General features: G+C 37.3%; 1 protein-coding gene across 1 annotated transcript; it reads left to right on the plus strand.

Annotated features, from left to right (window-relative positions):
- Nucleotides 1–8,303: 8,303 nt before the first annotated feature.
- Nucleotides 8,304–21,544, plus strand: LOC117916557. Its single transcript, XM_034832652.1, has 6 exons — nt 8,304–8,734; nt 18,554–18,730; nt 18,990–19,115; nt 19,293–19,493; nt 20,437–20,601; nt 20,919–21,544. Exons 1-6 carry the CDS (start codon nt 8,552–8,554, stop codon nt 21,309–21,311), a joined length of 1,245 nt encoding a protein of 414 aa, XP_034688543.1. The 5' UTR covers nt 8,304–8,551; the 3' UTR covers nt 21,312–21,544.
- The last annotated feature ends 494 nt before the right edge of the window (nt 21,545–22,038 follow it).

Consider the following 22,038-nt stretch of genomic DNA (forward strand, 5'->3'; position numbering starts at 1 on the left):
ATAATTTATCGGCATCTTGCAAAAACACAGATTCCATCTATGCATATTATTATTATTATTTTTATCTTTGACCAATATTATATTTTTCAAGTATAAAATTCAATTGTTTTCTATTTCTAGCTGTAAAACGCAGGGAGAAAGGGCTTAGACGACCTCCGTATTTAAGATGGGTACAGCAGAAAAAGACTTCTGCGAACGTCTTTCTTCTACTGGGGAAGAAGAAAAGGAGGAAAAAGAAGTGCACCCTGCCTCCATGGCGAAAACCTTTTTCATTCAAACCATGTAACTGCCCCAGTCTTCTTGACTAAAGCCTAAAGCCTCAAGCCTCAGATATGATTATGGGAGTCGACAGTCTTCATCGTAACTCCATAGACTAGGGTTTGTAGACATAATACCATATGTGATGTTTAAATCACCTGTCGCTCTGAAAATCATTTTGAAATACTAAGATTAAGATTAAAGTTTAGGCTTGGATTTTGAAAGGTGAAAGGGAAAGTATTTGGCTACTGCGAAAAATGACATAAAAAGTTACGTACGTAACATTAGAAAATAGAACAAAAAAGGAAATTATTGAATATAATCCTATCTTTTTACCTTTCTTGGCTTTTCCATTTATTTTTTTTCCCTTCTCCTTGTCAGTTTTTTTCTCTTCTTTGTGCTTCCATCATCCAATATGGAAATCTCACGGTGGGTAACGATTCTGCAATGGATGATGCCACAACAAATAATTGAGAAAGCAAAGTCTGAGAATTGATGGAATAAGGAAATATATGGTTGAGAGTTGTCTCCCTAATACTCCTCCAGATGGAGGGTTGCCTTTCTTTTCGTAAAAGGATAAAGATAAAACAAAGGAAACAAAACGGGTGGGGCAGTTGGCCCAGTATCTCTCATCCATGCCGCCATTGCCGGCCGGTATTGAAAAATACAAGACATAGAACGCATCCCATTCTCATTCTCATATGCAATGAATGGTAAATACAATCTTCACATTATACGCATCTGCGGTTATCTTAAAAACTCCAGCCAACATCATATTGTTTTTATATATTCTAATAGCAAGTTATTGTTAAAAACAATTTAAGTTGCTTTTTAGTTTTCATAAAACATTTTGAAAAACACAATATCAAAAATCAAAAATGGTTTGAGGAACTTTTTATTATACATAAAGTGCATGTTTAGACTTTTAGGTTATTAAATTTTATTTTTCATATACTTATTTTATCTTTTATAAAATAAAAAATTAACTAAATAATTTTAAAATGCATTTATTCTTTCATAATAAAATCAAATATAAAAATTATTATTTTTATTGCTTTCGTGAGAGCAGCATTAGAAAAATTGGTCGTCAAACATGCGCAAACTCATCCAAAAGAGATGTAAAATTGATGGAGATTTAAGGAAGGGCACAGAGGAAATTAATGTGACAGTAACCATCATATTCCTATCTTTATCGCAAGGGAACTCAATATGGCTCCAACGCGTGTGGGCAGCGATGACAATGATCGGAGAGAGACGAGTACCAGGGTACTTTTGAGAACGTTTTTAAAAATAATTTTTTAGAACAATCATTAGTTATTTTCAAAAATTAAATTGCCATTCAAACTTCTGAGAAACTTTTTTTTTTTTTTTTCATGAAAACATGCAAAAACTTTCAAAATATTTCCCCATATTTCCAAACATCACTTACAACACCACCCTTCAAAGACAAAAACCAAAAGTATAAACACTTAAAATTTATTCTCAAAAATAACTTATTTTGGAAACAAATGACCAAAAAACAGTATTTTATCAAAACATGTTTTAATTAGAAAACTGTACTTTTCTATTCTTTCCAACATGACCTTAAATGCTTGACACTCCTGTACACAGGAAGAAGAAGAAGAATAAGAAGAAGAAATCAATGGCAGCCGTGTCTGCAAGTATACTGCAGGCTGCAGCTACCACCCCCAGTTAATTTAATACGTTTGACTCCCATGCTCCACCCAAATTAATTGCTAGGGCTACCAATTACTACCTAATAATTTTATTGTAAGCCAAGGGTTCAAACTGACACATCAACGGTGAATACTAGTGTTCAGTGACCATTTCCTTACCTTCCAGACCTTGTGCTCGTCAGCTGATAAAACCACAACAATTAGAAAATTCCAATACAAAAACAAAAACAAAAGACTTTCTGGTGGTATGTGAGCCATGAAAAGGCCCCAGCATTCAGCAGCCATAAACGTTGATTCATTGATTCATTCATTCCTTACACCCACCCACCAACACCATGCAATGCAAAAAGTAGTCAAAAGCGGTGAGCATAAAGAAAGAGAGGGGGGGCACAGGGATGATGAAAAATCCTTTTAAGATCTTTATGATCACCCACCAAGGCAAATCTCGCAAAATCTTTACTATTTCCAGGGCTTTATGCCAGCATTAAAATAGTATTAAGCTTTTCAACAAGTACCAGAGGCAGCATTAGGTCGAGAAAAGAAGAGGAGATGATTATGGGGCTTATTGTTCATGCAACATGACGACACCAATTCCGGATTTAAATATTAAGGGGAAGATGATATTGCACCTTACAACACGCCACAGACAAGCCTTCAAATGGAAGAAAAAAAAAAGAAAAATATCATATCACAAACGCAGGAGATTGGACGAAACACATGCCCATTACTTTGACTAAATAATATATATATATATATCAAACACAAGTGTACTTCCATCCTCGGTCCACACAAGGAACTGCGCTTTCCTTATTTTTCTACCCTTTTTTTTTTTTAGAATTCAGTTCAGATTGGTACTTTACACGCACGCATCAAATATTAAGAAGTTGTTGTAGGACTTTAATAATGACTGTTGGCTCAAGAAAAGACGAGAACGATTGCAAATTCAAAATGAGCCTTAAAAAAAATAATAATAATAATAACAGTACAGGAATGGAAAAGACTTATAGCTGCGGGTGAACACAGGCCGTACTCTTGTGATTAGAGAGCATATCGAGGTGGGTAAGCCGGAGATGGTGCTTACGGCTGCTTAGTCAGACAATCGGCAGACCCTTTGCCCATATATATATATATATATATATTTGCTTTTCTCCCTATATTCCTCTCTCTCCCTCTCTCTCTCTCTCTCTCTCATATTAATATATCATATGGTTATTGTACACAAAAAATCTCCCGAATGTCAACAAACCATAAATTAGCTCCAAGTTCCAACCCCATTAAGGGTGGAGGGATTTGTTTTGGATAATGGGGTTTATCAAGTGGGCAGTGGCAAGTGGGAGCTCAAACCCATTTACTGCAAAAACTCAAAAACCCCTGGCCATGATTTTTGTATAATATTAAAAACCAACCACACCACCCCACAAGAGACACCACTCCAAGTTCCAAGTTACAACCCACTTTCATCTCCACCCCCAACCGTAAACTCTTTTTTTTTTTTTTTTTTCCTTCAGAAAAATATGGCAATATAAGGTTAGGGAGGGAGGAGGATCCAAAGAATAAAAGGGAAAAAAGATCCAAATCTCTGCAGCTTTATCATTGCATTGAGGAAGTTCACCATCAACCAACAAAAGCTAGCAGTTTGGCATATAATGTAGAAAACCCTAAAAAGATATAAGCCCCTCCACAAGGGGCGAAAAACTTGAAACTTCTAGTCAAATGACAGGTCAGGTTCGAAGAGACAGGTGGTGCCTGTTTACCATTTCCAGGGCTAAAACTCTCCAATGTCCATCAATGAAGCCAACACAAACTGGAGCAACTTGAGACTAAAATAATACCATGTTGTAATAACTTTTCTAACCATTTGTCAGAGGCTCCCAAATGGAAGGGGAAAAAAGAATGATACAAGAAACAAAAGTCTGAAATAAAACAACTCTAAACCATACCAAAAAATGAAGCAAAAATGTGAAACCAAAAGAATCATTCAAGCCCATAGATAAAACTGCATAGACTTATATCTAACAAAATAATTCCCTTAGGATCGAAATGTTTGCACTCTAACCGAATAGAAGTATAAATGATCAGCAAAGAAATTATACCAAAGGGTAAACATGAAGAAAACAGTAGAAGGGAGCTCCCTTCAGTCCAAGCACAGACAAGAAAAGGATGAAATTTACCTCCCGCATCATTCACACATTCACAGTAGTAAACTCCATTTCCATTCTACTGTGTTTGAATGAATGAGTCGGCAGCTAATCCAAACCCCTTACCCATCCATGAGTGGACTGAAGGAAGCTCTCTTAGACCACTTCTCATAATACACAGGCCCAAATACTCCAAACAACCTTTCATGGAATTGTATTTCAAAACATTTAAACTTAAAATGCCATACAATAATAAGCATTACATATGCGCATAGAACCTGCTCAAAAACGTAAAAAGGAAAGTGATATATCAAGGAATAATCATGAATTTAATTCATAGATTAGTGTATAGAAACAGCCGCAATGTAGAATCAAGGGTTCCTTTACATCCAATTCAGAAGCTACTCAATGTATAACTTATCACAAAGAAGACAAAATATATATATATATAGGAACCACAAGCTGAGTAAAGATAATTTGTCAATGTATAACTAACTTATCACAAAGAAGACAACCACACACAAGTTCCGAATCATCTTAAACTTAGAAGACAGAGTGCATGCTTCTTTTTCAGTCAGTAGACTGGTTAAACCAAGTACAACTAGCCACTTCCTGAATTCGGACAAATCATCAACTCTTTTGCTAATGATAACCGATGAGTCATGACATATGCTAAATTGACACCAACCCTAGATTTCTGTTCATATTCCATTCCAACAATGGCTTGGAAGCTATCATTGGTATCTTATTCCACCATCAAAAGCAAATTTTTTTCAGAATCAGACTATAATGTGGGATCATTGAAAATTGATAGAGGGAGTATGTTTCTTTTCAGATCAAAATTTTATAAATTATGAACTTTCTGCTGCAAAACCACAAAGAAAAGAGAAAAAGGAAATAACAATCTAAATGTTACATTTTCATTCATGGAAAATCAATCTTGTATAAGATTTTCAAACCCTAAAAGCAACCAAATGCCTATTCTCCATTAGGATCCGTCCTGATTCTAGGACTGACCATCAAAATCTGACAGTTCAAGTACTACTCTCAAACATATTAAGGAAAAGTCTTCAAATTGGGCCAAATATCAAAGGGAAGTCCGCAATTTCTATCACACCAGAGAGTAAGCCAGGAGAGGCAAGATGGTTGCATGATCCCTAACCCTAACTAGTGAAAACTGTAGCCACCCAAGAAAGAAAGATGACTGAAATATTGTTAATGCGAGAAAAGAAGAAAACCCAGTTTGCACTGGACCCTGGGATCAAAAACTAGCACCTATAAACATAAGATCAAACAACACAGATCTAATATCAAATCAAACTCACGTAACATTATGCGCCTTTCATCTACATTAACAGAATACCTGGAGATCCGGGTAGCCATTTCCATCATAACAAAATGATAAGATAGTAGAATTGCTAGCTTTATTATGAAAACCTTGAATCAAGTAGTCAGTGTCAAGCCTTTGGTTGTCCAAAACCTAAACGAGATCACTTTCTTCAGACAAAATAAAGTGAGTTATGTGCTCTCAATGAGGAGCATAAAGGACCAACTTGCTAAAATGGAACCAACGTAGGACCAATTTGGTTAAAACCCTTAAATATAAAGGGGGGAAAATAAAAATGGAATGACATAAACAAAGAGATTTTCAGCTAACTTACTAATATTCTTGAGGGTTAGTCTCCACCTATAAATGGGAACCCAATTGCTCCACCGCTGCTTCTCTGCATTTAATAAACCCTAATTCCTAGTCTTCAGTAGAGATCAGCTGAACTGTTATACGGAAAAGCAAAGAGCGAGAGAGAGAAAGAGAAAGAGAGAGAGATAAAGAGAAGAACTTTCACAGTGAAGAAAAGGAAAATGAAATTTTTTTAAAAAAATCCAAAGCAAAAACAAGAGGAAGGAAGGAAGAAGGAAAGAGAAAAGGAAAAATAAAAACGAAAAGTTAAAAGAAAAGAGAGTTGCACAAATCACGGAAGAGAAGTGTGTTTTTAAGCAGGCAGAGGGAGAGGATGTGTCGCTGTCTTCATGAGAGTCAGAGAAGGGAAAGCGATTGAATATCTCTACAAATCTGGCAAGCAGTAGATAAAAGAGAGTGGGAGAGTGGGATTTTCTTTTCCTTTCTCAGGAGATTTTTCAGGAGATGTTGTAAGCTGTAAGCCTGTAACCCAAGGGAGTGTGTATTTATATTTGATAATAAAGCAAGCAAGCAAACGACCCCTCTCTTTCTCACACCCAACATAACAAATAAAGACCACCCCTCCTCTCTCTTCCCTGCACCCCCCTTTTTCTCTTTCAAAACTCAAGAGACTACCTCCCACACAACTCTGCTCAGTTTTCACTGCTCACTCGCTGCCTGTGATCGTAGAGAAAGAATAACATGTGGGGTTTCTTTCTTTTGACCTGCAAGTTGCCTGCCCTTTAAACCACACATAGTTACAGTCACTCCCTCTCTCTCCTCTCTCCTCTCTCCTCTGGCACTACATGTAGTCTTAGCCTTAGGCAGCTGCCATTACTATACCTCCCCCACCCAGTATTTGTACCAAGCATATTACTGGGTTGGAGTTTACTGAGAATCACAACTTGAGAGTTGAGACAAAGTCATGATCACTGTAATATTATTTTCAAAATCACGTAAACACCCCTACCTTTCCTCCAAATCTCCTTTTCCATCCAACTTTTTGTTTTTCCAATGTGCATTTATATATATATAAACATATATATTATTATTATACTATTTAAATCTCTCATACATATTCCCTTGAAACCCCAAATAATAAAACGCTCAATCCAATTTATGCCATTCATTTTTCTCTTAGAGTCTGACGTTATACATTCTCTCAATCAGCCAGGTGAGAGTTTCGGCTTTTTCCTTTTCCAGTCCTGGCTTATGATACGGTGCAGATAATATTATTAATAATTATGCAAATGTAATGTACCTACCTATTGCACTGCAAGCCCTACCTACCTATTGCACTGCAAGCCCAGCCAGATGCTGTAGCCAGCTGCTTTACTTGAATATGTGCTCGGATCTGGAGGCTTCCTCCATCCATGGTTCACTTCATATCCCACAGTCCACGGTCCACACCACGACAGTACAGCGCTGTGTGAATACTTTTATTTGATGAAGTCGTCCTATGGCGGCATGTATCATGTGGGTTATGTCTTTATGTTCTTATACAACGGAGACAAAACCCTTTTCCTTTTTCTTAAGTTAATGTTGATGCTACAGTTGTTTTGTATAAAATAGCTGTAGATAATGGAGGGTGTTGCCACCGCCGTCAGAGTTGTCCCACGTTGGTTTGTCTGGGCAGGAGGTGGTCATGGTCATGGCCATGGCCCATGCCTACCATTCACGCTATTCATTCTCACTATTTACTATTTTGCACAATGAAATCATCATTAGTCATTAGTCATTGCATCCTCCTAAACCCAATGTTGAAATCATCTGTATAAATATTCTTAATAAATATAGCTTCAATAGCCTACTCTTTCAACTGCCTTTGCCCACTTAAGACTCGGCTTCTTGGTATAATCCTCATCTTCCAATTGAGGAGAGCTAGCAAAAATCTACTTAAAGAATTTACACATGCAAAACCTTTCTCTCCGCCTATTCTATGTAAAAGATATTGTGTACAATGCATGTAATACGAGAAACTTTCAAAAAACACCTCCAACTTAAATTTGTTCTCAAAAGTCATCTGATTTCAAAATAAATTTTAAAGAAAACATTTCATTTCTAACTTGTTTCCCAAGTTCTAAATAACAACTATTTTTAATAACAGTTTCCAAACAAAATGCAAAATGCAAAATACTTGGTGGATTTTCATTGAACTTTGGATAAAGATGTAGGTGTTGGGCATGTTGTATTGATTGGGCAAGTGGGTTAAATAGTGACCTAAGCAAAATGGGCGTGATGATGAGAGATGGATGATGAGTTAGGCCTTGGCTAGCACGAGCAATACATGGGTTGATCCCTACTTTGAAACTGAGAGACTAAAAGGAGTTTCGTATAATATAATTGGGTATGCATATGAAACAAGAATCAAGATGGAGAGACCAATGTGGGCGCAAAAAGCTAAAAAGTTGGGTAAAGACTGATCGAAGCCGGAGGCCCATGGAGGTGGGCCTGATGGAAATGGGCCTACAAAATGGTATCAGCCCACAATCTCAATCCCAAACCCAGCCATTCGGATCCAATTGATTGTTGAGCAGCGCGGAGACGGAGACACCATCACTCGATCAGGGGAGGTTGTTTCAACTTTCAACTGTGATAGTTGCATTGTGGTGGTGCTGGTGGCGGGAGGCGTGAGGTGGGGGGTATTTGGGGGCTCCGCCTCTCTCTTCCTGATTGACTGCCTCTTCTGGCTTTCTCCAATCGATTCTGCAGTGGCCTCTATACATATTTCTCATATATAGGGTTGGAATAAGAAGAAAATCAAATCGGAATCAAGAATCAAATTCATTACCCTTATCTGGATGGCGGCATATAGGAGAAGATTGGGAACCTCAAGGGCTTCAGCGATTGAAGATGATGAAGCTGATTCATCTTCATCGTCGCTCGCTGCTAAGGCCATTAGAGCTTCCTCCGCCCATCGGGACTCCTCCCTCTCCTCTGCTTACGGCCTCTCTCCTTCCTCCACTCCTCCTCCACCCTCAAAGGTTTTTTCCTTTATCATATTTGAATTTTGTGGTTTCGCTGCTGGATGCAAAATCGATATTATTATGTGGATGCTTGCTTAATGAGTTTGTTGATTCCTAATGGTTTTGTTCTAATCAATTTGTCATTGTAAACGCCTTTTATGCCATCTGTTGATTCATGCTGGTCTTCCGTACAATTTCCATTTAACCTAACCTCCTACTCCATTAGTCATCTGCTGCATTTCAAAGGTCTACTGTTCATCTCTGCAACGCCATGATTCTGACCCAATTTATAGCTATGCTGATACCTCCAACGTAATATCCTTGTTTGGGGTTTTTTTTTTTTCCCATCTCAATGTACTCGTTTGAACCCCTGGTAAATTAAGTGAACCATATCCAGCCATGGGTTAGATCTTAGCTTTTCTTTGAAGTAGCCCAACCCCTATTCTCTTCCTCAATTCCCATCTTCTAGCACCACCTTCAACTTCATCAGGGTTAGTTTGTGTCGTTATAGTTTTATAGTAGTTTGCAAAGCAAATACTTAGAGTTCACGTAAGTTGTGCCTGTGTGTATGTCGTGTTCAGTTCTGCTGATAGAATGGACATGACACTTAGATGTATGCCCACATTTGAGATGCATACCTAAGTCCATGTGACATTGTATGTAATAGGGTAAAAGGCATGCTACCACTAATCAAAGAGTCAAAGACATAAGCTGCATTCTTTTGAATAAGGCTGCAACTTAGGCAAGTCAGCCAGTTAAAATGTTAACCAAAGTCGAATCTGACCTCTGAGGCCTCCTGTCCAAGCCTAAGCCAACCGGATTCCTTACACAAGATACTTAGCTTGGCTCAAGTTGATGATAATAATAATAGTGATGATGATGATGACTAAGGGTATTGGGTTGGATCAGTATATCCAATGCATCTTGGCAAGCCCAATCTAACCTAAGGTAGAAGTTGCTTAACAGTGCCTAGGGGTCCAATTGAACTTGATTGGCTTGTGGCTCCTATTTTAAAACTTTATTCCCAGGCCCCACTCCATCCTTGAAATTTTTGTTGCATTACCACCTTAATAAGATGGAACAGGTTACCACACATGCTTGAAAAATACTTAAATATGCCTTAATAAAAGCTTAGCATGCCTTCTAAACAGGACTTGTATTGCCTTGAAAATTTTAATAAAGGTGTACCAATGATAGAACATAAACATCCTTCTATTAACCAGATGATTAGAAGGAACTAAGTTGTAAGATTTAACCAGCAAACAAATAAGAACCAAATCTTATACTTGAAACTTTGTTATTCTCCATGTTATCGACTATTGGGACTTTATGATGTTCTTGTTGCTGATTAATGGGTGTCTATTTAGATTTTTCACTAGTTCAAACTTCAAAGGGAGGGCAATCCTCTCTCTCTCTCTCTCTTGATAGCCAAATAAATTTATTAACATGCATCCTATTGGAACAGGATCAGGTGTGCATCCTAGGTTTGCAGGATGTTTATGATGAGCACCAAAAGCATCACTAAACCGTTAAAAAAAAAGGATTTGAAAAACAACTTTTTAATGACTTGATTGGCATGCTTCATTTCCTTGAAAGATATATAGTTCCTCTACCACCAAATCATCCAAAACAAACACAAAAGAGCATTCCTCCACTCCTTTTTATGCTTCTTATTCCTATAAAACTCACATGCCAAGTAAAACCTCCTTTACCAATAGAAGAAAGCACTCAAGGAAGATCAAACAAGGAAAAGGGAAGGCATTACGAGATCCAGGTTGTATCAACATGGATAAGGAAGTGGTTGGCGAATTCTTCAAAAAACTTGCACAAGCAACAAAGAGTAGTCATAGGCTGCTCTTTATTCATGAATTTCATTAATAGCTTTCTTCCACAGTACCCCTTGAGTGAAGAAATCATTTTAGTAGGATCCTTCAAGCCCTACACTTTCTTAATAAGGAAATGTCCATCTCCTATAAGCCTAACGATTTATATTAAGATGTGGAAGAGAATGTTTTGTCTTTGGCATACCCCCTCACTAAATGTATTTTCAAAACCAGTTCACAAACCCCCACACCCTAATCATAATGACCCTCAAAAGATAAGGGTTCTAGTGTCCATTAAAGCCTTATCATCCAAGACATCTTCTGCCTAGGCATCCTTGTCAAGGGAATCTTGAACAAAGAGTGAAAAGAAATTTGCAAAGTCTCTTCCCATAAAACATCCAACCAAGGTTTCATCTTGAAAGCAATGTCATCAAACAAGCTAGTCTTACAGAGTAATGCTTCTTAACATCTTTGGATGACTTTTCACAATCCAACCTTATACTCTCTCTCCACTCCTTTGAACCCTATTCCTTAGTGTCTTCCTAAAATTTACCTAATCTAACATATCTCTACAAACTCTTTCTCTCAACCTCTCTAATATAAATCTCCACAGCCTCTTACAAAGAAAAGCCTACTCTTCCTACCACAAATGCATTTGGGGATTTGGACAACCACTCCTACTCTTCTTTTGGGAACCTTGAGTGTTGTGGGCTTTCAAAGAGAGCTTGGAGAGTGCAAGGAAAGTGAGGGAGTACTATTTTTTCTAAAAGACTAAAAAGAGCGTCTCGGATTAGGGCAAGGAAGGGGTTAGACCTTTACATATGATTTTAAGGATCAAAGATCATGGAGTCTCCAAGTGTTGGTTCACACTCACCCAATAACAGTTAATTTTGAGGGAAAGGCTGGATTGAGTGGAACTCTAATGGAGCTTCAACCTTCTGCCTCTTGCTAGTGGATTCTAAGTTAGAATGGAGGAGGTGGGATGGGCAGAAAGAGCGACTCCTATCTCTATGCTACGACCATATGATAATGGGGTTTTAGATTCTGGGACAGCATTGCTGAAGTTTACAAAAATTGGTGTAGGCATACAAAAATTTATGGGCTTCCTAAAGCTGATAGAGATGTTTGTGGAAGAATATGAGGAGATTATGGATTTGCTTTTGAAAATTGAGAAAGATGGTGGCAGGAAGATTTGTTTCAGAGCTAATAGGAGAAGAGACTAGCTTGCTCAATTAATTATGGTGGTGGCAAGGAGTTTGTTGTGTCAAAGAAAGAAGAGGTTTCCAATCAATCCCTTATCAAGTTGGATTAATGAAGTTAAGAATCATCTCTTGGATGTTAAAGGGTTGAATGATTGGGGAAAAAGAAAGGTTGCAAAATCTTTATTGTGCTCTTATAAGGTTGATTTGATGTGCCTCCAAGAATCCAAAAATGGAGTTCATCCCATTATGAGAATAAAAAGTTTAGGAGTGAGGAGGTTCTTAAAGTGGGGAGCCCTTTGATGCTAGGGAGATAGCTGGAGGGTTGATGGTTTTTTGGGATAACAAAACACTAGAGTTGTTGCATTTTGGTGAAGGTTTGTTTAGAAATGAAACAAAAAAACACTCAAAAAACAAACACAAATATCACAATAGGATCTGAAAATTAGGGAATAATTCTGAAAAATATATTAAACTCCCCTCTAACAATTACAATAAGCCTTTAAATAATGTTTGTAATGGAAAAATGAAGGAAATAACTGAAATAGAAAACTAGAAATAGGAAACCGAGTAATTGGAAACTAGGAAAACTAAGAAATAAATAGGAAACTAATGATGAACCTAAAATGGAAACTAATGATGTAGAAAATAGAAATTAAACTAAAATAGAAACTAATGATGTAGAAAATAGAAATTAATCTAAAATAGAAACTAATGATGTAGGAAACTAAAAATAGAAACTAATGATGATTGTGTGTTGCATCAATCCCCTCCACTTGAAGAAACTTGTCCTCAAGTTTTGTGGCTGCAAAGAAAACACTTCTAGAGGACGTGAATCCGGCTCCTTGACTTGCTTAAAGAAATTTGGGCTCGCTATGTAGATGAATAATTGTTTATCTTTCTTAGTAACCAAATTGTTTTCTAACAATTAAGACTATGGCATCAAAACGATCTTTTTGTCAAACCACCAAAAGACGAAAGTGTTATCTCGACCCTTATAAGTGGCATTAACATCATAGTGCCATGACCTCCCCAATAAAATAATACAAGCGTCCATATCTACCACGTCATATACGATCTTATTTTTGTAATACTTTCTGATTGACAAAGGAACTTTGCAAACTTCTAGCACTTGAACTTCTTAGCCCTTCTTAATCCATGCAATCTTGTATGGAGAAGGGTGTTTCTTGGTCTTCAAATTTAGTGCGTTCACCAAAGCCTTGGAAACAACATTCTCGCTACTGTCACTGTCAATAATCACATTACACACTTTATTACGAATAGTGCATCGAGTCCGGAATATTTTATGTCGTTGAGAGTCGTCCGGCTTTTTTGGGGCAAGCAAAAGTTGTTGGACAATGCATGCCACTTCTTTTCCCACATCTCCTTTTGTAAACTCAGCACCCTTGTAGATATCTTCTTAAAGAACCTGTTCCTCTTTGCTGCCACCTTCTTCTATAAAGTTAACAGATCATCTATTTGGGTAATTATTTGAAAGATGGCCTGGCTGGTTGCACCAGAAACACTTCCCTATATTTGGACGTGCATAAGGGTTATTATTGATTCATTGTTGTTGTTGGTTTCGGCCTTAAGAATTAGATCAAATAGGGGCTAAAGTTCCACTTCGATTCTGTGTCGAATTTTGAGTTGAAAGGGCATCTTTATTATTGTTATCATTGTTGCCTGAAGCTGTTGGCCCCTTTGGAGCAGAAGAAGCTTCTTGGGTTGGTCGGCAAAAGTTACCCTGAGTGCACATCGTGGACCTATTGATTTGACTTTCCACTTTCATCGCCAAATTAACTACATCTATCATGGTCCAAACCCCTTGAAGAGCCGGTCGATCTTGAATGACTAGCTTTAAGCCCCCAATATGATGAGCAATTAATTGATCCTCCGTCTCAGACAAATTAACTTGGGCATTTAATTGATAAAATTCCTCTGTGTATTCGTTTACAGTCCAGTTGGTTTGCCGACAATTTTGATATTATTGATATAAAAATTATTCATAATCTGGAGGGAGAAATCATTTTTGTAATAACTGTTTCATCTTAGGCCAAGTACAAAAGTGTTGTTTTCCTTGTCGTTGACAATTATATTGAAGTTGTTCCCACCGTGCAGAAGCTCCACCTTTCAACTTATATGCCACAAGCTTTACTTGTGATTTTCTTCTGAAATATTCAAATAGTCAAAAAAGTTTTCAACAGTATGGACCCAATCAAGAAAGTCTTCAATGTGTAATCAACCATTGAAACTGTGTAAATCCATCTTTATTTTAAATTCTTGGTTATTTTGACCCCGATTGGTAGCTCGATAATTGAAACAAAAATCATCTTCTTCTCCAGATGAATAATCCAACCTCCATTGCTGCCTTTGTTGAATATTCCTCCGTTGTGGAAGTCGAAAATCATCACCATCTCGAAAAAGTGGGGACAAAACTCATCTTCATAAAAAACCACTCATTGGAGGTTGTCATCATCATCATGCCTAGGAGCTCCCCAATTCCAACGCTCATACACTTGTAACAGATAGGGCTCGCGAAAATCATGGTTTGTTGTTGGACTCGTGCGAATCGCGCCTTCGCAATCGATTTTTGGCAAGGTGAGGACCCTTTAAAGGATTGGTTTCTGGATCTCTCTTCAATCTTTAAATCAATAAGGAGGGATTAGAGGCAGATTAGAGGCAGATTTTTGGAATGGAAATTGATGGAATCCCAGATTTAGAAGAGGCTTTTTGCACAGGGAGTTGATTGAAGTGGATTCATTCCTAAAACTGTTTAACCTCTTCTTGTTTCTTGTGACTTAAGGAACAATTGGTTTAGAATTGTTACGAGGGCCATCTTCTTCTTTGGAATCTATTGCTCATCTATGGTTCTAGTTGAAGGCCCCTCATTCCAGACTAAGACGATTTGGAATTCAAGAGTGAACTCCAAGGGTGGTTTTTATTTTTATTTTAAAAAAATTTTGTGAAGCATCCTAGGAGAAAATTCTAAGTATTGACCAACTTATAAAGAGAGGGTGGAGCATGGTAAATTTGTGCTGCCTATAGAATGAAGATAATGAGTCTTCTGATCATATCCTCATCTTGTAAATAAACTTATAATTTATATTCATCTTTGTTCTCCTGGTGTTTATTAGTTTTTCCTCATTAGTTATAGATGCTCTCTTAAGTTAGTATGGTAATTTCTTGGGAACCAAGTACACTTAAATGTGGAGGCTCATTGATTAATTGGAAAGAGATTAATAAGAGAACTTTTGAAGACAAGGAGCAATCAAGCTTAGAGATGAAGGATGTATTTCTTAAGACTTCATTTACATGGTTTTGGACTTTGTTGATTGTATGGGGGTTGGTTGGCTTTGTAGTAATTTTGTTTTTTGTTTTTAATGCGCTGCTTGTATACAATATGTGTACATAAGATGTATAACCTTTTTATTAGGCACTTTTAATCCATTGTCTCCATTTGCCTTCTTAGGAACCAAAACTATGAAACTTGTATTTAAGCTCTTCTCAAAAGAATCAACTTCATGGAAAGGCCAGAAGAAGCTCAACACCTCACTTTTAACAATATCCCTTATATTGATTAAAAATGGTCGTAGTGAACCCATCTGCACTTGGTGTTTTATCTCCTTCTAAATCTGATATAGCAACAAAAACCTCCTCACAAAATTGCCTCTTCAATGCCTCTTACTCAGCCCTCATCAAAGATTTAAAAGTGACTCTTTAATTCTGGTGGTTTTTGACACTAGAAATCAAGTACAAAAGCTAAAAATAATTGGAAACCCCAACATTGATGTTAACAATCAGCCACTCGCCATTCACCCTTAGCTTGTAATAAAATTCTCCCTCCATCATGCATTGGTCTTTTGTGGAAGAACTTTTTATTTCTATCATTGCTTTCAGCCATAACATTGTTGACTTCTACAACTAAGAAGTTTTTCCAACATTGCCAATTAATTATACTCCTACAAAACAGAACTCCTAGCCTTCAACATTGCCCTCGACATAACCTTCCATGCTCCATCTCCCTGTTTTCACAATCTGAAAACCTAATCTACTGCAAAGCATAAGCTTTATGCATTGCTGCATTACCAAAAACCCCTTTATTCTAAACTTTGAGATCCTCCTCTAAAGCCTTCAAGTTCCTTGCTAGAACAAAGTTAGTAGGACACCTGAATTCATAACTCTCAACAATTCTCATCATCTTTCTTAATCCACATTTCTCAAATCTAAATGAGCTCTTTTCTGTCCTCATTCCACCACTGTCAAGTCTACTAGAGGAGTAAATTTTCCTTGACAAAATACAATGCACCACATTAGAAAAGTGTTGATCTTATCCACTGAGACAATTAAACAGTCCAAAGTTGCTATAGAGGGCCTGGTCTGCCTACCATATTAAGTAAATGTCTCTATAGTCAACGAAATGCCTAAGATATTACATTCCTCAATAAACTCAGAAAAGTCTCTTATATTTTTGAAGAAAATACGATTTAGTTTCTTATACAAAAACAAACTGCAATAAAAAGTTTGGCCCAAGGAGTATATGTGATTAGGGGTTTAGGGAGTACCAGGAGAGGCAAGGTCCTTTGGCAAATAGCTTGCATCACCTTGATTTGGATTGTATGGTGGGAAAGAAATGTTAGGATTTTTTAAGACAAGTGGAGGAATTTAGAAACTCTATAGGGAAATTCATTTCAATTCCTCTTTTTGGGCATCCTGTACCATTGCTTTTAAAAGCATTCCTCTCAATGTTGTTCAACTTGATTGGAACTCGGTATATAGAACAAAATGATACGGATGGTAAGGAGAGGAGCATGGATTAGGTCTGAATTGGATGGAGATGAGGTGAACCCTATGAAGTGATAAGATGCTTTATTTGTATATTCCTATGTGGTAGTATTTTGATCTAGAGGTCTACTTAGAATACCGAAGTTCATGCATTTACTTTTTCATCAGTTTTTGTATTTTTGGGGAGGATTCTTCATCCTTCTTATGTATTTATTGTCATACTTAATACATATTTTTTTCTAATAAAAATAATGATTAAAAAAATAAACAAACAAACAAACAAACCAAAACAAAATTTGTTTAGGAATAGAATTTTAGGACCCATTTTGCAATGTTTTCAAAGACAATTCTCAAAAACATTATCAATCGTTTTTAGGAACAGAATTTTATTTAAAAACTCAAATATGAAAAATAATTTTCTTGATCTATTATCTATGAAGGCACTATGCAATTATGTACTACATAAAAGCTCCCAATCTATTCTTTATGCTTCAAATTGTTTCTCAAAACACTCTACAATAGCACTTGATTGTTCTAAAAAATCATCCTATATTTCAGATCAAATTCTCAAAAAAGTTGTTTTCAGTCCAAATTTTTTTTTGAAGTTTGAAAACTGGTTTTTACTATAAAGAAAAGAAAATTGTTTCTAAGAACAGTTTTGAAACAAGTCCATAGCTATTATGTCAATGTGTTTCATGTCTTTAATATCACAAAGATTAGGTGAATTTCAGAGGGATTTCATCTAATGAGTTTGAGAAAGAAATTTTAAAGAGCATCATTTGATGGTGTGGACTGCAATGTATGTGTCTAGAAGGTGGAGTGTGGGAGGGAACATTAAATCGGGGAAATGTTAATGGAGATTTGCATTAGAAAGGACCCTTGGCCCTTGTCTCAAGTGGCAAGGGTTGGGATGGGGATAGAAGAGTAGTTCTAGGTCAATTCCAAATAATCAAGTTTTTTGCTTGAATAAGGAATTTGTGGAGGAAGGTAGCTGGGATGAACACTGGGAAATTGACCATTTGGATTGGTTTCCTCCAAGAAGTGTCAATGACATGTCCATTTCTTCTAGGTGCTTGGGGAGCATTGCCGGGGGCAAGTTCTATGGCAAACCGCTTGTCTTACATTGATTTGGATGGTATGGTAGGAAAGAAATGCGACTATCTTTGAGAACAAATGGAGGACTTCCAAAACAATATGGGATCTAGTCTATTTCTATTCATCTTTTTGGGCCTCTACTACAGCTTTCAAGGGCATTCGTCTCAACATTATTCAACTTGATTGGATTTCAATATGTAGATCAAAGGGTTAAAATAGCAATGTCAGGATGTTTTGATGTTGTTTGGATTCTATTTCTTTTCTTTTGTTTTGATCAGGTATTGTTATTGGGGAAGGATTTCTCATCCTTGTCTTATATGCTCCTTTTAATGAAAATATATATATATTTTTTTTCTGATCAAAAAAATGAACTATGGAAAATTGAGAAGAGTTGGACAATGGCAGACATAAGAAGTCCTTAACAGTGTCTGACTTCAGAAGGATAGGGAGATTTTATAAACCATATCCCTTTTTATATTTATCAGAATATCCCCCTCTATAGGAAATTAGGGCCATGTCAGGTTTTGGATTGGAAGGTGAACCATTGTGCTTTGTGGAGCTTCTTGATGCTTGCCTAGGTAGAGGTTCTTGATGCTTTAAACTGTGTTTTTTTTTTTGTTATCTCGTTGGGAGCTTTTGCTTGTGTAATCTGTATATTGAGTTGTGCTCCTTTTTTGGTACTTTTAGTGGATTCCTTTATTTATTTATCTTAAAAAGGTGTGTGTGTTTCGTGTATACACACATGCATACATATTATACACACGCACACATATTATACACATGCATGCACATGTTCTTCATAATGGAAATAGCTGCTAACTTTGGTCATCAACTGAAATGTTATTTATTTATTTTGAAAAATAAATTTCTTCAGGTGACCATTTTTGTCAATTTGAATTAGGAAAATTTTGCCCTACTGAATTGCGTTTGTGATATAGGATTCAACCTCTTATGAGTATACCTCTATGAAGAGTTCGAATGAATCCAAATATGGTTTTTGGGGTGCTCTGGCAAGGAAAGCTAAAGCTATTATTGAGGATGATAATGAAGCCCAACAACCTGAAGCACCTGGAAGAACAAGCAGACAGGGGCCTGGTACAGTAACAGGGGCCCAGGTGAGAATCAATAATCAAAATTGCATCTATATAAAAGAAGTTAAAAGCATTCCACCATGTGAATTTTGTTTAGGCATCAAGTCCTGCAAAACTTGCTCCAAATTGAGTTATTTCTTTAACCACCTCATTAAATTTGTGACTGAAAATTTCTGAAACCTTTCTTCCAATTTATGCAGTTGCCTTTTTGTGGTTAGATGTCTCTATATCTGCTGATACTTGTGATCTGATTGTATATTATCTTTGAATTTGTTATTTCCAGCACCATAACCAATATCACTCACCTGAGGGTCATCAAAAAACAGGTGCTCCCAAGATACAGAAGGGAATGGATGTGATTGCGTCTTCGCTTAATTATATTGGTGGCACCATTGGTAATGCCTTTGAGGTATGCTTCTTGAAAGTTTTTGTTCAAAAAGCCTAAAGGATGTTCAATACTTCAAAATTTGTGATTGAAGGGTCATACTTCCTGTTGTTCATTTCAAAGCAAATGTCTATCTCAACCAATAATCTTACTTTTACTGATGTCCTTGATTTGGCAACAATGCTGCTTTTACCATTTAAGGAGGGCCGTACAATTGTGGAGAATCGGACTGCAGACATCATTCAAGAAACTCGCAAACTGCATATCAGGAAAAAAGGCAGTGGTTCTGAGCCAAAGCATCAGGCCACAAATATTTATACCAGGAAACAAACCTCAATGCAGGCACAAATGGAGCCCCAGCTGCAAGCTGACCAAGAAATTCAATTGAAGGCATCCCGCGACGTAAGGTGGCAACTGTGTATCACTAGTTCATATAATGAATATATCTTGCATGTGTTGATTGCTCTCCTTTTGTGCATATATTTTAGCTTAGAGGTGACCCCACGAAATCATTGATGGACAAATATATTCATGTATATGATGCACACCTCTGCATAGAAGTTGGCAGCTCATGCGGTGTCCGGAAAGTCTTCAATGGCTCTAAAACCCAATCAAGTACTCTACTGAGTTCATAAGTGTTTTGGCTTTTGTCAAGGCCTTGGCAAGGATTGACATTTTTAGGCATGTGTTTTCATTCAGTATTGCACTAGTACTGAATGTTGGGAAGGAGCGAGTGCTAAGCAGGTTCGGGGGGCTGAGAAAGAAAACATTGTGCAAACAACTGGGGCATCTAGGAAGCACTCAAAGGAGCATAAAATACATATATAATCTAAGATATTAATATAGATATTATCGTCTTTTGTTTTTCGTGTGAAGAATGGTTTCAAAGGCTCTTGTTCTCTTACTTTTGTTGCCATTATTATTATTAATAAAATAATCATGAGATGAACAGCAACATTCAGCTTGTATCCTGGAAAGAAGCTTCTTGTATTCTTGTGGAGCCCTCCTCTGAAACTATAGGCTTGTGATACATGCTAAGATGAGTTACTGTCCATAATTTCAATTGCAATAGCAATAGCAACCCGAACATGATAGTGAGAATCAGAAGAAGGGGAACATTCCCAGGGTATTAGGTGCAGTCCTGATGTTTTGATGTTTCAATTTACTGTACATTGGTGAGATGCTTGATTTGCCTTTCATTTAAGAACATGACAATGATTTTCCGTTGTAAAGGACAGAGAGAATTGAAACCATTTCCAGGAGATCAAACCAATCCTAATACTTTGTTGTTTTGCTTTCTCTTGATTGACCTGGTGCATGATTTGCCTTTTGGGTTGCATCTCAGGTTGCAATGGCAATGGCTGCCAAAGCAAAGCTCCTACTTCGGGAGCTGAAGACTGTTAAAGCAGACCTGGCATTTGCCAAAGAGCGATGTGCTCAGCTGGAAGAAGAAAATCGAATACTTCGGGAGCATCACGAGAAGGGCGACAACCCAGAAGATGATGATCTTGTATGCATTTTATTTCTTTTTTCTACTTTTGAGGTTTTTCTACTTTTGAGGTTTTTTTTTTTGTTTTTTGCCCCCATTTATTGGGCAACCTTTTTTAGTTGAAAAGACCAGCAAGATGTTATCTGGTAGGTATTTTACTCTTTTCTTTGTCAAATTCATCCCTCCTAAGAGCGTAAAACAATTAATTGATATAGTTCTTTAGTCTTTTTATTTCTAGAGCTTTGGGTCTCCCTGTCAAATGAGAAGGTGCAGATTGAAGCAAATTAATCTCACTGCACAAAACAATTCAAAATCTAATGCCTATATTTGGATTTCAGATACGGCTTCAACTTGAAACACTTTTGGCAGAGAAAGCTCGACTAGCACAGGAGAACTCAGTCTACGCACGCGAGAACCGCTTCCTAAGGGAGATTGTAGAATACCACCAGCTTACTATGCAGGATGTAATATACTTGGATGAGAGGACTGAAGAGGTAACTGAAGTTTATCCCATCAAGGTACCTACTGTGAATAACCTTCATTCGGTTGCCACAACACTTCCACCTCTAGCCTCGTCTCTGCCTTTTGAGGGGGGGCCCAAAACGAGTCCACAAGGGATCCAACATGTCTCCACTGCCCCTGTGCCACCACAAGCACTTGCCGAGATCTCCCAAAGTGTTGCCTCACAGAACCTTCATATTCCTGTTCCGGTTGCGGAAGATTCAAAATGAGACTCAAATCCATCCGCTTGAATAGGATTGTAACGCTTTCTCTTTTGATGGGTGCCACCTTTGTAACAACATTTTCCAGTCCTTGATATTTTTTCTTTTAAGTTCTTTCTATTTGTTGTTCCTCCACAGTGTTGGCCAATATATGATTGTTTTGTATCTTTCACGGTGTATCTTATGCTTTTGGTTTGTTACTATGTGAAAAACAATAACATCACAACGACTAGTCCTTTGAAGGGTTAATCTCTGCCCGTGCCCCCCTTAAAGAAGCCTGAATCATGCTGCAGCTATCTAAATTGGTTGCAGACCCCCGGCGAACTTGCAAGCTGAAATCCCACATGAATTGGGGTTGATTTGGTGACTAGTTTTGAAGTGGTGAGCATGAATCTAGGATTTGGTTTGATGTGCACAGGTGCATGCGTTTTTCACATCTACATTTATCATATTGGGAATTGCTTGCTAACTCTCCTGTTATTTGTTTCCATGGTAATACATTTTCAATGTGCTTGTTCCTCATGCACTGTCTGCGGATCTTGCCAAAAACATGCTTCTTTCTACTCTCTCTGATCATATTGTCATCCAAGAGGTATGGATAAATACCAAATATTGATTATGTTTCATTCAACCACTTTCAGCTTGGCAATAGTAATCAACATTTTCCTGTGGCTGCAGTTAAAACGAGACGCTCGGCAGAGAAAAAGAAAACAAAATTTGGACCCTGGGGTATTTC

This window comes from Vitis riparia, chromosome 6, assembly GCF_004353265.1.
Source record: "Vitis riparia cultivar Riparia Gloire de Montpellier isolate 1030 chromosome 6, EGFV_Vit.rip_1.0, whole genome shotgun sequence".
Classification (NCBI taxonomy): Eukaryota; Viridiplantae; Streptophyta; class Magnoliopsida; order Vitales; family Vitaceae; genus Vitis; species Vitis riparia.

Coding starts and splice junctions, on each gene's coding strand:
- LOC117916557 (XM_034832652.1), top strand. CDS start 8,552: ATGGCGGCATATAGGAGAAGATTGGGAACCTCAAGGGCTTCAGCGATT. Junction 8,735..18,553: donor CTCCTCCTCCACCCTCAAAG/GTTTTTTCCTTT, acceptor TTTGTGATATAG/GATTCAACCTCTTATGAGTA. Junction 20,602..20,918: donor ACCCAGAAGATGATGATCTT/GTATGCATTTTA, acceptor TTTGGATTTCAG/ATACGGCTTCAACTTGAAAC.